This window comes from Marmota monax, unplaced genomic scaffold, assembly GCF_021218885.2.
Source record: "Marmota monax isolate L192 unplaced genomic scaffold, Marmota_monax_Labrador192_F-V1.1 WCK01_AAM20220418_F8-fsc00001, whole genome shotgun sequence".
In the NCBI taxonomy this organism is placed as follows: Eukaryota; Metazoa; Chordata; class Mammalia; order Rodentia; family Sciuridae; genus Marmota; species Marmota monax.
Window position 1 is genome coordinate 50,217,144 of NW_026693777.1, and position 13,475 is coordinate 50,230,618.

The 13,475-nt window shown below is 36.6% G+C and overlaps 1 protein-coding gene across 7 annotated transcripts in view; it reads right to left on the reverse strand.

Moving 5' to 3' along the window:
* The window catches only part of Cep152 (centrosomal protein 152), a 78,280-nt gene extending 67,712 nt beyond the window's left edge, over window positions 1–10,568 (reverse strand). For 6 of the 7 annotated variants that reach the window (XM_058584787.1, XM_058584785.1, XM_058584783.1 and 3 more), the window contains exons 1-2: window positions 9,935–10,469; window positions 4,922–5,015 (exon numbers count right to left, since the gene is read on the reverse strand). In XM_058584787.1, the coding sequence (XP_058440770.1) occupies window positions 4,922–5,008 (87 nt within the window). In that variant the 5' untranslated portion in view covers window positions 5,009–5,015; window positions 9,935–10,469. The other variant, XM_046461628.1, reaches the window with a different exon arrangement.
* Between the last annotated feature and the right edge of the window lie 2,907 nt (window positions 10,569–13,475).

The window sequence follows — 13,475 nt, forward strand, 5'->3', positions numbered from 1 at the left end:
AGTAAAAAGAGGGCCAAAAGATTCGGACTTTCTACAATAGCATTCTCAAAAGCAGAATACCAACATAAAATAATCTGACTTTGCTTTCCAATTTTATTCTAGGAAAATCTTCTTCTTAACATTCTGCCTACATGAACTAGAGAGATAAAATAGATCCATTCAAGTTTCGAGATAAATTGTGATAAAAAGAAAAATTTGTCGAATTTCAAGATGGGTAATTGTCTTTCTTCATGTCCCAACACAGTGTCTTAAAATTTGTAACAATTAGAAGATTCAAATATTATGTTACTAAACAGTTTGTAAGGGGACTGCTTATAATGACTTCTCTTTAAGAAATTAAGCACCAGTTAACAAGTTGAGTAAGTCCCTCTCCAAAGTGCATAATTCAATCCCATAAAATTATGTAATGAGTGATTTTTAAAGACATTAAATACTCTGTAAAACCTTGGAGAAAAAATGAGATGTTCTTTGGTTTATGGCAGGTTTTTGTTTCTTTTTTGCTTTTGTTTTCCACTTTCTCTGTCACTAGTATAAAAGAAATGGAACGTAGCTGCAGTTCATATCTGAGTATTGGGCTTAGAATTTTTTTTTACAAACTTTCTTAAAACATTCGATAAAAACGAAAATAAATATATTCTTAGAAAAGTTCTGAAAAGAATGTCCCAAATTGTTAGGTTGTGGTGAAATAAAATTTGGAAATGAGAATGGAGTATGTGAAGTAGATACTTTCTTATTTCCACGTATATTTCTGATATTCCTGGATTAAAAAAAAAAAGTTTTCTCAGTGAATTTGATTGGTTAAAGATGAAACAAAAGAAAAATGCATTTCAATGAAAAGTTGTCTTCACCTTTAAATCTGCTTAATACTAATATTAACGACCAAATCCTTGCCTATCTGCTCATGCAGGGTAGTTGAAAATCAGTTTGCCACTTTAGTGATAGACACATCAGAGTTGATCAAAAATTATAAAGAATAAAAAACAACACACTACAAATAAAATACATCAATATATAAGAATATTACTTGCCTCAAGTGAAAGGTAGCAAAACCATGCTAACAAGACAATGTACTAGGGAAAAAATAAATATCTATGATGTCTTTCAAAAGTAGCTCAACCTGTTCTGTCCGAACTAAGCATCACTACTTTATGGAAAAACACTACCTCACATGTTACACAAGAGAACATAACAATAAAATCAATCTTTCATACTTACATCAAGTAAGGATTCCTGAACAGAAAGAATATTTTCTTCTAAACCTTTAGTGAGGTGCAAGTACATGGCCTTATAATTCAGGGGAACCTTGCCAAAGACATTGGAACCATTCATTTCCCCCTGCCTCACAAAGACAGAAATAGCTACATAATAATTAAGCAGTTACTGTTGCTTTCTTTGTGATATCACAAAATTGGCATCCATGGAAGAAAATTAAGTTGAGTGTGAGAAATCAGCTGATCAAAATGCTTCTGGATCTGTAGATTAACTTGCTAACTAGAAAACTCAGCCCTCGGGGCTGGGGTTCTGGCTTAGTGATAGAGAGCTTGCCTAGCAAGCGTGAGGCGCTGGGTTCAATCCTCAGCACCACATAACAATAAATAAATAATAATTAAAGCTATTTAAAAAAACAAAACTCATCCCTGTAGTATCTAGAGTCTTATATTTTTACATATATGCTAACATTTTTAAACAGTTTAGTTCATCTTCAAAAAATTTCTCCATCAAGTTCTTTGGTTTGGCTGGATCCTCCTCCTTAGCTTCTATAACTTTCAGGACAGAGAGAAATGAAATGAGATGAAGTCCTTCTAATAAAGTCATTCAGGAACAAAATCCCACCCTCAACATCTCCATTGCTCAGGATCAAAGTGTGCCCTCCTCCTATCCACTGTCAAATAGATTTTGCTTTTGGTCATTAAACCTTGTGCCACCAAACACAAAATTGCCATATTGACCTATCCATGATAATAAATAGAGAATTTTAGAAACTAAATTTTCCTCATTTAGATCTGCCACCTTCCAAATACATACTGAAGGACAAAATTAATAATCCTTATAAATGACAAGATTTAATCCCTCATTAATTTAGAATTCAACAGACTGTTTTTTTGACTGCAAGTAGCAATCTTCTCAGTGGGATATTATTGTCTATCGACTGAGTTTAGTAATTTAAGAGATGCCTCCCCTAGAAAAAAGAGAATATGTTATTGTTAAAGCTTCTACTAAAACACATTCTAAATCATTCTATAAACTCCTCTTCCTTTATTACTTCATGTTTATTTCCTAAAAAGAAAAAGAGGGCATTTAACTCAAAGAATTTCATCAACAACTTCTGTTCAGGAGTGAATGTAAAACAGACAATATGTCAGCCCTTTGTTAGGATTTTCCACTTAAATTGACTAAACAGAGCCTATAATCCCCTGGTATTCATGAAAACAGAAGTTCTCAGATGACAAACCATACAATACATTTTCTCCCAAGAGAAAAACAACAAATGGAGTAACCAACAGTCATCTACCCTTGGAGAAGGCAACCTGGCAAGTGCACTTCTGAAGAGATTCTGGTATTTTTTTAAATGAATTATAAAATAAGGCTTTCATGGATACACACTAAGCAGAATCTATTTTAATCAAAGAACCAAGTTTAAAACATACTTTGAAAAGGTCCAATATGGGAATGATAAAGGACCAGAATAACTTGGCAGCTATACCTTTAGTTTATGAATTATGCTATGTTCAGATGCAAGGTGTGGGGGAAACATTTCATCAGCTAAACTAAATTCCATAGTGTAAGTAGGGGAGACCTGGTCTAGGTTGCTGTATATCTGAAAGAGAAACATTTATTAGACAAGTATGAGCCACACTATAAATGGTGCATAATAGTATTGTAGGCCAAGAGCAATCACTGGAGTTCCTCCATGTCAAGTTTTTCATTTTAAAGGCAAGCAAACCAAGGTCCAGAAAACATGAAGGGCAAGCCAGGGAAACACAGGTCAAGTGCAGAGCTGGAACCTAGAGTCTGAATCTCCCCATTTCCACTGTCCTCTTCTTCAATATGACATGAAGTTGGTTACTGGATGACACTATTTCTACCTGTTTGTATACAATTAAGTTTCAACCCAGACAGTGATCATTCAATATTCCTTTAAAGATACCTGTATAGCATTGGGAAAAACTCACAAGACATAATCCAGATAAGGTATAAGAAATGGATTAAAAATATATATAATATCAAGACACAACCATTTGCTTCTTGAACTATCTGGGGAATGACAAGAAAATCTCACTAAATAAATCAAATAATATGGAATGTAAATAAACACTAGCCCCCTCTAGTGGAAACAAAATAAAAAAATGTTTCTATAACTACATCAAAGCAAGGCAGTTAAAATGTGGAAAAGGTACTGATTAGAAAATCTACCTCTAAAATACACAATTCCAAGGCTCAATGAAACTTTATTATTCTATTAGAAGAGAAGTACCAATATAAAACTAAGAGGACCCACAGCACCATTACCAGGTTCAAGGTTCTGACTGCTATCTGCTACTTAAATCACCTCCCTTTTTACCAAGATCACTTTCAAATATATAAATATCATCATTAAATGAGCCATCATGAGCATTTATCTTGACAGCACAGATTACTAAGTTATTTCTGCCCCAAACTACCAGTTCCAGAATATATATGTACATACATACATAATTGTACTATCTGGAACAAACAATTATCACAGAGCTACTTCTGGTGACATTACAGAAAATACATGTATACTTCAACAGACTGTGACAATCCCAAATGACAATCTACCTTAAGCTGTGGCTTTATCAATAGATGCTTATAACAACCATTCTTATTTCAAGCATAACCACAAGCATATCTGTAATAACTGTGAAATCACACTGTAGGCAACTTTAGGTGAAAAGCATTTTGTAAAGCCACATTGTTACATTATGGACGAGTTAATAAAAGAGCTTTTGAATTCTTCTTTTGTGGCCCAGCTTTATATATTTTACTTGTAAACATTTGCCTAAAATATTCTGAATGAGGTCTACTGAGTAGCAAGGACAACTACAACAGTAGCTCTCAAATGGTACACCAAGAAATTATGCTCCAGTAAGTTGTGAGGAATATGAATAATGTGCAATAATTAATTGATATGAATACTGGCATGATAGATACCATGTTGCCATATATACCAGTATACCATAGGTACAGCAATTTAAAAATTATTATAGTGCCTTACTTTTCTATAAAATGATTGAAGGCTTTTGTCTGAAATATGAGTCTATTCATTGTAGTCTGTGGTTTGAGATTCCATTTGCTGTAAATGTCCTCTGACTATTAAGTCACTTATTTAGGAAGTCCTTTCCTTTTCTGAAGACTAAATGCACTTTCTCCAACTGATCTTCAATGCAAACAATGGATGGAACAGAATTGGCAAAAGCAAGATCATAAATGTACAGCTGATCAGGATGATATGGAGATTGGAATTTGAGAATGGCCTATTCACTGAGTAACCAGTGATATACCAGCACTTACTCAAATTACTTTATTCGGTTGTTTACCGTCTGCCACTCATCTGTAAACGTCCTGAAGACTCCATTTTCTGTTCCAAGACAGAAACTTGGCCTCTCCTTCCACAGCCAGTCACTGTCTCCTAAACAAAAATTCTTAAAGAATTGAACTAACTATTTATCTGATGGCAACACTAAGTTGTGTTTTATTCTTCTCTCAAAGAAAGAAGCATTCCACTCATCTACCTTCTCAGGTCCAAGTAGGCTTCAGGTGTTAGGATTTTGTTGTATTGTTGTGTTTTTGTTTTTAAGAATTATAAATCCCTTCAAAATGACACAAGATGATATAATTTTTATCATTAAGTACAAATTGTTAAAGATTGGGCCTAGGGTCCTTTTTTTGAGTAACTCACCTCTTTTTCCCTTTCATAATCTTCTTTGTCATATTCTTCCTCTTCATTTTGTGGCGGTAGTGCCACACTGCCAAAGTCTAATGACATGGTCCTCCTATGGGAAGGGGAAGATGTTTGATTTCTAAATAGCCAATAAAATCTCCCCAGAACAAAACTACATAATAAAACTGCCATACCCCAGGTCAAAAGACAACAGGTTGGGAAAAAAATATGTGTAACTCATGTATGATAAACAGTATTACAAATATAAAGAGAGCTCTTACAAATTAATTCTGATCCATAGAAAATATCTGCATGCAGCAATTCAAAAAATTTTAAATGAAAATAGGTAATAAAAGTACAAATAATTTTTTTCTAATGGCCTGGAAAGTATAATTTAACACAGAATTTTTGCTTGAGCAAAAAAGTAAAATAATGATAATGAAATAGAAGAGTGCCAAACACAAAAATCTTATTAACAAGTTCAAACAAAACTTTCAAGTTGATGTATGGCACAGGTAGTAATTTTCTTCATTCTTTGAACAACACAAATCCAAATTTCATACTTTACAAAAAGTGAGTTCCTAAATCCTGAGTTAATATTGCTACCCAGAAACCACTACAATCTGCTAACATTATAGAGTAGACAACAGAAATCTAAGTGTTAAATGTTCTGCTTGCAAACTTTATACAATCAGGTTCCAGCAAAATACTAAGGAAAGATAGATGGGAAACCAGAAGCTATGCCATTGTGAGGTTCCAATTCCAAAAGCAACAGCAAAAGCTCCCTGAGGAACAGTCACTATTGTGTGGCAGAAGCAACAACTGGAGATGCATTTTTGACTACTCACACTTAGAAAGACTGTTGATTATTAAATTAAACTTAGGGATCCTGACACTATATCTAGAATTCCCAGAATTTCAAAACTCTGAACAATTCTGACCAAAAAAAGTAACCAGGTATCATCCATTACCTGGCCTAATATGGTCCACCACTCAGTCCAGTGCTCTTCATGCCAATGAAATGCACTTTGATGTGAGTCTGAGCCACAACTCACTCACTACACCCTTCAGGCTCTAAACTATCATTAAACTGGAATTCAAATAAAAAGCACAGAGACCCAGCAATCGAAATGCATTTTCTATACAGAATTTATCTTCCTTAGCTTGGTGTGGTAGTACAAGCCTGTAATCGCAGCTACTCAGGATGCTGAGGCAGGAGAATCTCAAGTTCAAGACAAACCTGGACAACTTAGTAAGACTCTGTCAAAATAAATGAAAAGTCACTGGGAATATAGCTCAGGGACAGAGCACTAGCCTAGCATGGGCAAAGCCCTAGGTTCAATCCCCAGGAAGGAAGGAAGGAAGGAAGGAAGGAAGGAAAAAAAGAAAAAATTTAAGTAGGAAAAAATATTTAACTCCCTGTGTTAAGAGTTGAGAATTATATCACAACAGTCCAACACCAAAAGATATCCCATTTCATCAAACCTAAGGTACGCTTGATTATATGATGATAATTCCATTTGTACCATTAAAAAAAAGCAGTCAATTAAATTATGACACATCATACTTTGTGGATATTAAAATGTGAAATTAAAATGTGCACTTCAGAATATGGCATTAACACAAATATCAATTTCTACGCTGAAAATTCCCATATACCTATTTGTTATTGTTGTTTATTTCAAGGACTGATGTTTTTTGGCCAGCCTCTAATTTCCACCCCACCTTCTCATTCTTTCTTCTCTTGGTATCTGCATCCAAATCCTTTTTAATCAACTTTTATCAACTTGAACTTTTCATGTCAAGTTTAACCTTCCCAGCATCTGCTCCTTAGGCCAGCCATACTTACTCTTTTCTACTCTTGTGCCAGTACTAGAGGGAGAAGGAACATATAAGCACTCTTTCACTAAGAGGAAAACTATATGCTTGAGGAATCTAAATCCTTGTCTTCATTTAGCACCTACAAGAATTCTCTTATGTACCAGCCTAAGATTAAGATCTGGATATGGTAACAAGCCTACAATGTAGTTGAAAGGGTGAGAGGAAAACACATAATCTCCTGTTTCTAAGATTTATTTCACTCTGCAAGTAGATATCAAGACTATAGTATATACAGATAATTAAAATCCCAGCCCAGGTAAACTCTATCACCATAAAGAGATCAGATTAAGCTGGCCTTAAAGATAACCATGAATCCTTGCTGCTTCTAAATTCTGCTTACTATATTCCCTGCCTCTTCTTTCATTTAACTACAAGTACAACCCAGAATATAAAATTTGGATTAATTTCTCCTATATTAGAAAAAGAAGAGAGGGGTTTTCCCCCAACCTTTATTAATTGGTCATTAATTGAAGTTGAATATTGAAAAGGAACTTTGAAGGTTACAAGAGCCTATTGTTAAATAAAGGAACAATATTAAATACTGAACTACTTTTTCTCAGGAAATAGATTAATTCCACAATGTGTTTTTAAGTGAAGAGAATAAAAGACAAAACTGCATTTTCTTAAAATGACATTTTAAATCTAAACCATGCCATTAGTATCTAAAAGACCAAATCTCCCCCACTGGGGAAGAAAAGGTATAAATAAGATTTCCTTCTAAAAAGTGCAAACTATCAGAGACCTTAAGAGACAATTTTTGGCATAAAGAGAAATCTGATCAACTTAATGAGGTTTTAAAAAAAGACTAAAAGGAAATTAGTATTTTTACTGAAATAACTGAAATTTAAAAGTAAAAGCTAATGTTTTTCTTTGACACTTTAATCATCACTATAACCACTATCAGAGACTTTACTATAATATCCAGAATAAAAGACTATATTAAATACACACACATACTCTTAGCATGATAGTAAATCCAGAAACCATAAGGAAAAAAACTGATTGAAAACCTAACCACAGAATGAGTATAAAGCAAAAGATATAATTAATAAATATTAAGTATCAAAAAAATGCAATACTAACAAAGTCAGAAAAAAATTATGAGAAAAATATTTGCAAAACAAGGTCTTAACAGATCATTTTTGCAAGAAAATGAGAAAAAGACAACTCAATTTTAAAATGGGCAGTGACATGATGTAAATAACATGTTAGTGCTTAGTCAATTTGAAAAAAATGCTGAACTCATGAAGAATTCAAAGAAGTGTCATTTAATCAACAAAATGCCATTTTCAATCACTGTATTGAAAAAAATCTCAAACTGTGTAACCCCTAGTATTGGCTATTGTGTATGGCTCATAAATTGCTGGCAAAAATATAAACTGCTAAAACCATTTTGAAAATTATCAATTAATATATTTTAAATGAACATTTACAAAAGTATTGCCCTAATAAAAAATTACTTTTGAATTAATTTGGCAATACTATACCACTAGTAAAAATAAAAAATATTGCTATATTTATTGACTCAAAAGACAGACCATTTAAAAAAATCAACATGAAGAAGTACACATATGCTTTTTTAAAAATATGGTAATCTAGGTAAGATTCTCATCCTAAAATAGAGAATCCATTAACAAGATATATAAAATGAATATCTGTTCTGTTCTTAGGTTAGACAGTTCTCTGACACAGTTATCTAATCGAACACTCACTTTGTTGTCCCTGGTTATATTTTCTTTGCCCTCCTTGCAACAAGAAAAACAGTATGTGTTTAGTTGGGCTAAAGGTTACAAAGCAAAGTACATTTTTTTTTTTTTTTACCTCATTGAACAAACTAAGCACCCTGAAGGCAGAATTAAAATATATCTGCCAGGTTGCGGCTGTAGCTCAGTGGCAGAGTGCTTGCCTAGCATGGGGGTTGATCCTCTGCACACATAAAAATAAACAAAGGCATTCTGTCTCTTTAAAACTATTTAAAAAAAAATTTTTTTTAAATGTATCTGCTCCTTGGTCATAGTAGGCACACAAATGTTTGCTAAATTAAAAGAATATATGCATGTTACCTATTGGAATTCATTATTTTAATAAAATTTTATTGAACATTACTGTGTGCCAGAATATATCCTATATGCACCTAAGATATGGCACCTACCAGTCAAGGGGAGCTCGCTCTCTTAGGGAGACAATGCTGCAACTAACAATTACAATGATACATTGTAATAAATTCTATCAAAGGGGAAAATACAAAGCACAAATTAACACGTCTAACAAAGGAAGGCTTAAGGAGGTTTTACAGAAAAAACAGGCTTTAGATCAGAAATAGATCTCAAAGGACACAATATGGTGTAAGTGGCTGAAGAATGAGGGAACCCATTCAGACAACCTGGGCTCAATTTTGGCTCTTCTATTTATCAGCTGTGCAATCTTAAACTGCCACCATTCCTTCATTAATGAAATGAGGGTAAAAACAGTATTCTAAGAAAAGGTGAATGTACAACCTGCATATTACAATAATACAACCTCCTCTGGGATGAAAATAACACCCTCTGCCAGATGTCTTCCCAAATCTTACCACCACTACCCCATGAAATTAGTCACTTCTTTGCACTTTCAGACAGCATTTCTGATACTTTTCTTATGGCTTCACCTTCAGCCTCTCTTATCAGTTGAATGTAATCATCTGTAAACTGCCTGGTATCATAGATGTATATGGTGAAAATCAGCTTAAATCAAACTCCAGTTCTTGAGTACAAGATAGAAAGGGTTAGGTGCCCCAGAACTGGTTATAAGAGTTGCCCTGGAAATTAGAAAATTCTACTTCCTTGCTTACCTGCTAACTTCCCTTCTAGAATGGAAATAGCCAGAGTACACTAGCCTGCTGTAGACCTGCAACACCTGGCTATAAAGGCCTCTTCATTCAACAATTTACCAAGCATTGTTCAAGTTTACAAAGGACATGCTAGGAAAAACAAAATGAATAAGTGATGACAATATCTGTTTTCAACATTGTGTTCAGTACTAATGACAGTAGCTTGGACACATCAATTCGAGATAAGCAGAGGAAGAAGAGAGTGATCCTAATGCACAGAAGGCACCCACAGGCTGAATTAATACATAAATGCATGGCCTTGCATAAATGAATGACCTTACCAAAGAACTCGGTTGGGCGTCAGCCACGGGACATCAAACAGGTAGGTACCACGAGATCAAAAGCTGCACGGACGGATCCCAGGAAGCCTAGGTTGCTAGCTTTGGGTGCCAGCGTCACTTGTACTCGGTCAACACACGTGCACAGAGCACCCACTGTGAGCCAGGCGGGGCACCAAGGTGACCACCGGTGGGGGTCCTCAGGGAAGAGTCTCCAGGTGACTCCAGCAGCCTGGAAAGGAGACGAGGAGAGCTTCCCAGATGTCACTTCTAAGTAGGATCTTGGGAGACTGAAGAGGTCTCAGTGACACTTAAAAGTCAAAAGCTGAACCCCCGTAACCCGAGGGCAGGCCACCACTGCACGATTTGGGGAGGGGGCAGGTCAGCCCGGCGGGAAGCTTTAACCAAATCCCAAGAACCCCGCAACCCCTCCAAACCAAACCCCAAGCTCGGTTGCGAAGCAAAATTCACCGGAGGCCACAGACGCTGTCACCGCGGGGGAACTCTAGCCCCTGCCGAAGACCAACTTCTAGCAAACCCCCTTACCTTGATTCTAATCCGCTGGCTCCTTCCTAGTCACAAACAAACCCACGGAGCCCGGAGGTTCTTGAAGAGCAGCCGCCTCCTTCAATCACCCGCTAGAATTTCCCCTAGTGGGCGGGGCCCGGCCGGTTCGGGGCCCGGGCGAGGAGGCGGAGGTCTCCGCCTTCCTCAAGCTTGGTTGAGAGGTCACCCTGCAGTTGCAAGAGCATGGCTGTTTGAAGCGGGCGCCAGAGGTGGCGGGAAGTTCCCCCTGTGCTTCTATTGGTTAATTAATGAGCCAATTACCAAAGCGTTGACTCTGGATGGGTGGGCTTATCGGTTGCCTAGAGACGCCAGAGCGCCCAGCTTGAGTCCTTCGGATCCACTGGCTCCCTGAGCGGACTCTCACTTTTGGTGCCGAAGGGCACTGAAGTGGGGGGGCGGGGGGTAGTGGGACGGCTTCTTGTGTTTCGCGTTCTTTCCACTCCTACACCCCAGTGACCCCGCTGCTGCACATAGAGTCCCTGTTTTCCCCACCAAACTCTTCTTGCCTTAAAAGTTTTTGCATTTCACTCTTTTGTCCTCTAAGGTGCTATCACCGGCCTTTGTTGTTTTACTTTGTCTTCTAGCTTAGAAATTCCTGCCTTGTTAAAATCTGTGTTTCATTAATTACTGGTAATATGGCACATTTTCCCATATTTGTTCACTATGTACTTGAATTCCCTTGGGTGTGAATGTTGTCGTCATTTAAATATTTGTTAACCGATCCTTTAAGACAGCACCTCCAAGTATTCAGTAAAGCCTGATACTGTTATCTGCCTTCTCTGGTTAGAAGAGTTCCAGTGAATACAAGAGTCAGTGACAGCAGATTCACATACACTTTTAACCCTCTCCAATATGTATGGAATAAAATGGCTGCACAAGGCTCTTTGTAATCTGGCTGGATTTCCTTTACCACCTCACCACTCAAACCCTTTGATGCCTGCAGTGACCCCTGAAACTTCATCAACTAGCATAAGGTCTGGCACAAAATGGTTATTTACTCCATAGTAACAGAATGCATAAAATCACAAGCTGAGCTACCAATAGTTCCCAGAGTGCTTTTGTTTTGCTCAAACTGTTTCTTTCATTTGCCTTGCCCTACCTTGCTTATCCATCTATTTGCTTCCAAGAGAGTGAATACCTCCTCTGAAGACTTTCATTACCTTCCCTTGGAAGAAATTATCTCTCCCACCCCTGTACACAGTGTCGATGGGTGGGCAACCGATAAGCCCAACCATCCAGAGTCAACTCATCCTTTCATGAGATACCATGCCTCTATTACAATCAGTTTGTGTGTGTGTTTGTGTGTGTGTTTCACTCAGAACAATGTGAATCTCTTGAGGTACTTATTTACTCTGCTTCCTGGGCATCTATTAGCATGCTTTACCACCCCTGACAGCCACTCAAGACAGTTGTGTTAAATTGTGTTAAGTGAATAAATTAATAAATGAACAAATAAAGACTTTATAGACCAGAAAAAGCCAATAAAAGACATCCAGGTAAATGGCATTTGTTGAACCTGAGCCATGGTATCTGTTAATGAGAACTAGACTGCGGCACTTTTCCACCAAAGTCCATTAGTAAACTAATGTATCTTGTGTCCTGTGCTCAGGGTTAGACAGAATGCTAAATCAAGAATGCTAAATGATCCCTGCCCACAAATAGCTGCTTCTTACAAAGACAAAAGCATAAAATATGCAAGGGTGATAGCACATATGGAGGCAGTGTTTATAATTTCTTACGTAGTCATACAGTTTTGTAAGCCCTTTCACAGGCGTTATCTCATTTGGGTGCTCATGATTTTAATATTATCCCCTTTACAGTTGAAGAAACTTACATTGAAAAATTAAGTGACTTATTAGGGGGCCATACAGCTAATAGGAGACAGAATTTGAACCTAGGTCCTTTATCTCTAAATCCAGAAATTATCACTATATACAAAATATATTAGTGAGATTAACACACAATTGATAAAAGGTGCAGAATAAAGAATAAATCAAAATTCTCTGCCTCTAAAAATGGATTTTAGAGAATTTGTGATTATATGATAATTAATAACATTTTCTTTGGCTGCCTATCCTGTTTAAGTCCCCATAAGGTGCTTGAATATAAAGTATAAGGCAGAACCCCTACCTTCAAGATACCAACACTGTTTGGGGAACAAGATCCTCACTTAGAAAGACAAATGATAACATGAACAAGGAAAACATTAACTTTAATAGGAGTAGAACAGGCAATAATTCTGAGGGAAAGTGAATATTTAAGGATCTATCAAGGAAGGTTCCAGGAGGAAGAGGAGGAGAGACCTTAGCAGGCAAGTTGATTAGCATTGTGAGTGCACTGTGAAGCCTGGAACACTTATCTGAAAATAGGAATGATAATATCAGCTTTGCAGGATCATGGGAAAGATGCAATGAGGAGAAATTATGTGAAAGAGCTTTTAAAATGTAAAAACCGTAAAGATTTTTTTTCTATTCTGTTTCCACATCCTATGACTTATTGGATTAGAGCACACATTGGGGTCTGAGGCAGTAAGGAATAACCAGGAAGGTACAACTGCCACAACCTAAATACTAAGGTGTTCTGGAAGCAGTGGGCAGAGAAAGACAAGGATAATAGAAGCTTATGAAATAAGGCAAAGGAGAAGTCTATGCAAAGGATGTGGTTTTATGCAAACAGAACAAAACTAGGAAGCACCAGAGACAGAAACAGGAGTGCTTGGAAAGAACTGAGGAAGATCAGACCATTATTTGTAGCCCATTCATTCAACAATACTTTTTGAGCATCTACTTTGTGCCAAGCACTATTCTAGAGGCTTAACATTGACATATTTTTCTAGAATCTCCCATGCTCACAACCATTGTGACCTCAGCACCATCCCTATACACACACCATCCCCAGCTCTGGCCATACCTTATTAGATCAAGGGTGAGAATCAGACCCAATCTGAGCCAATCAAATTCCTTTACCAGATAACTGA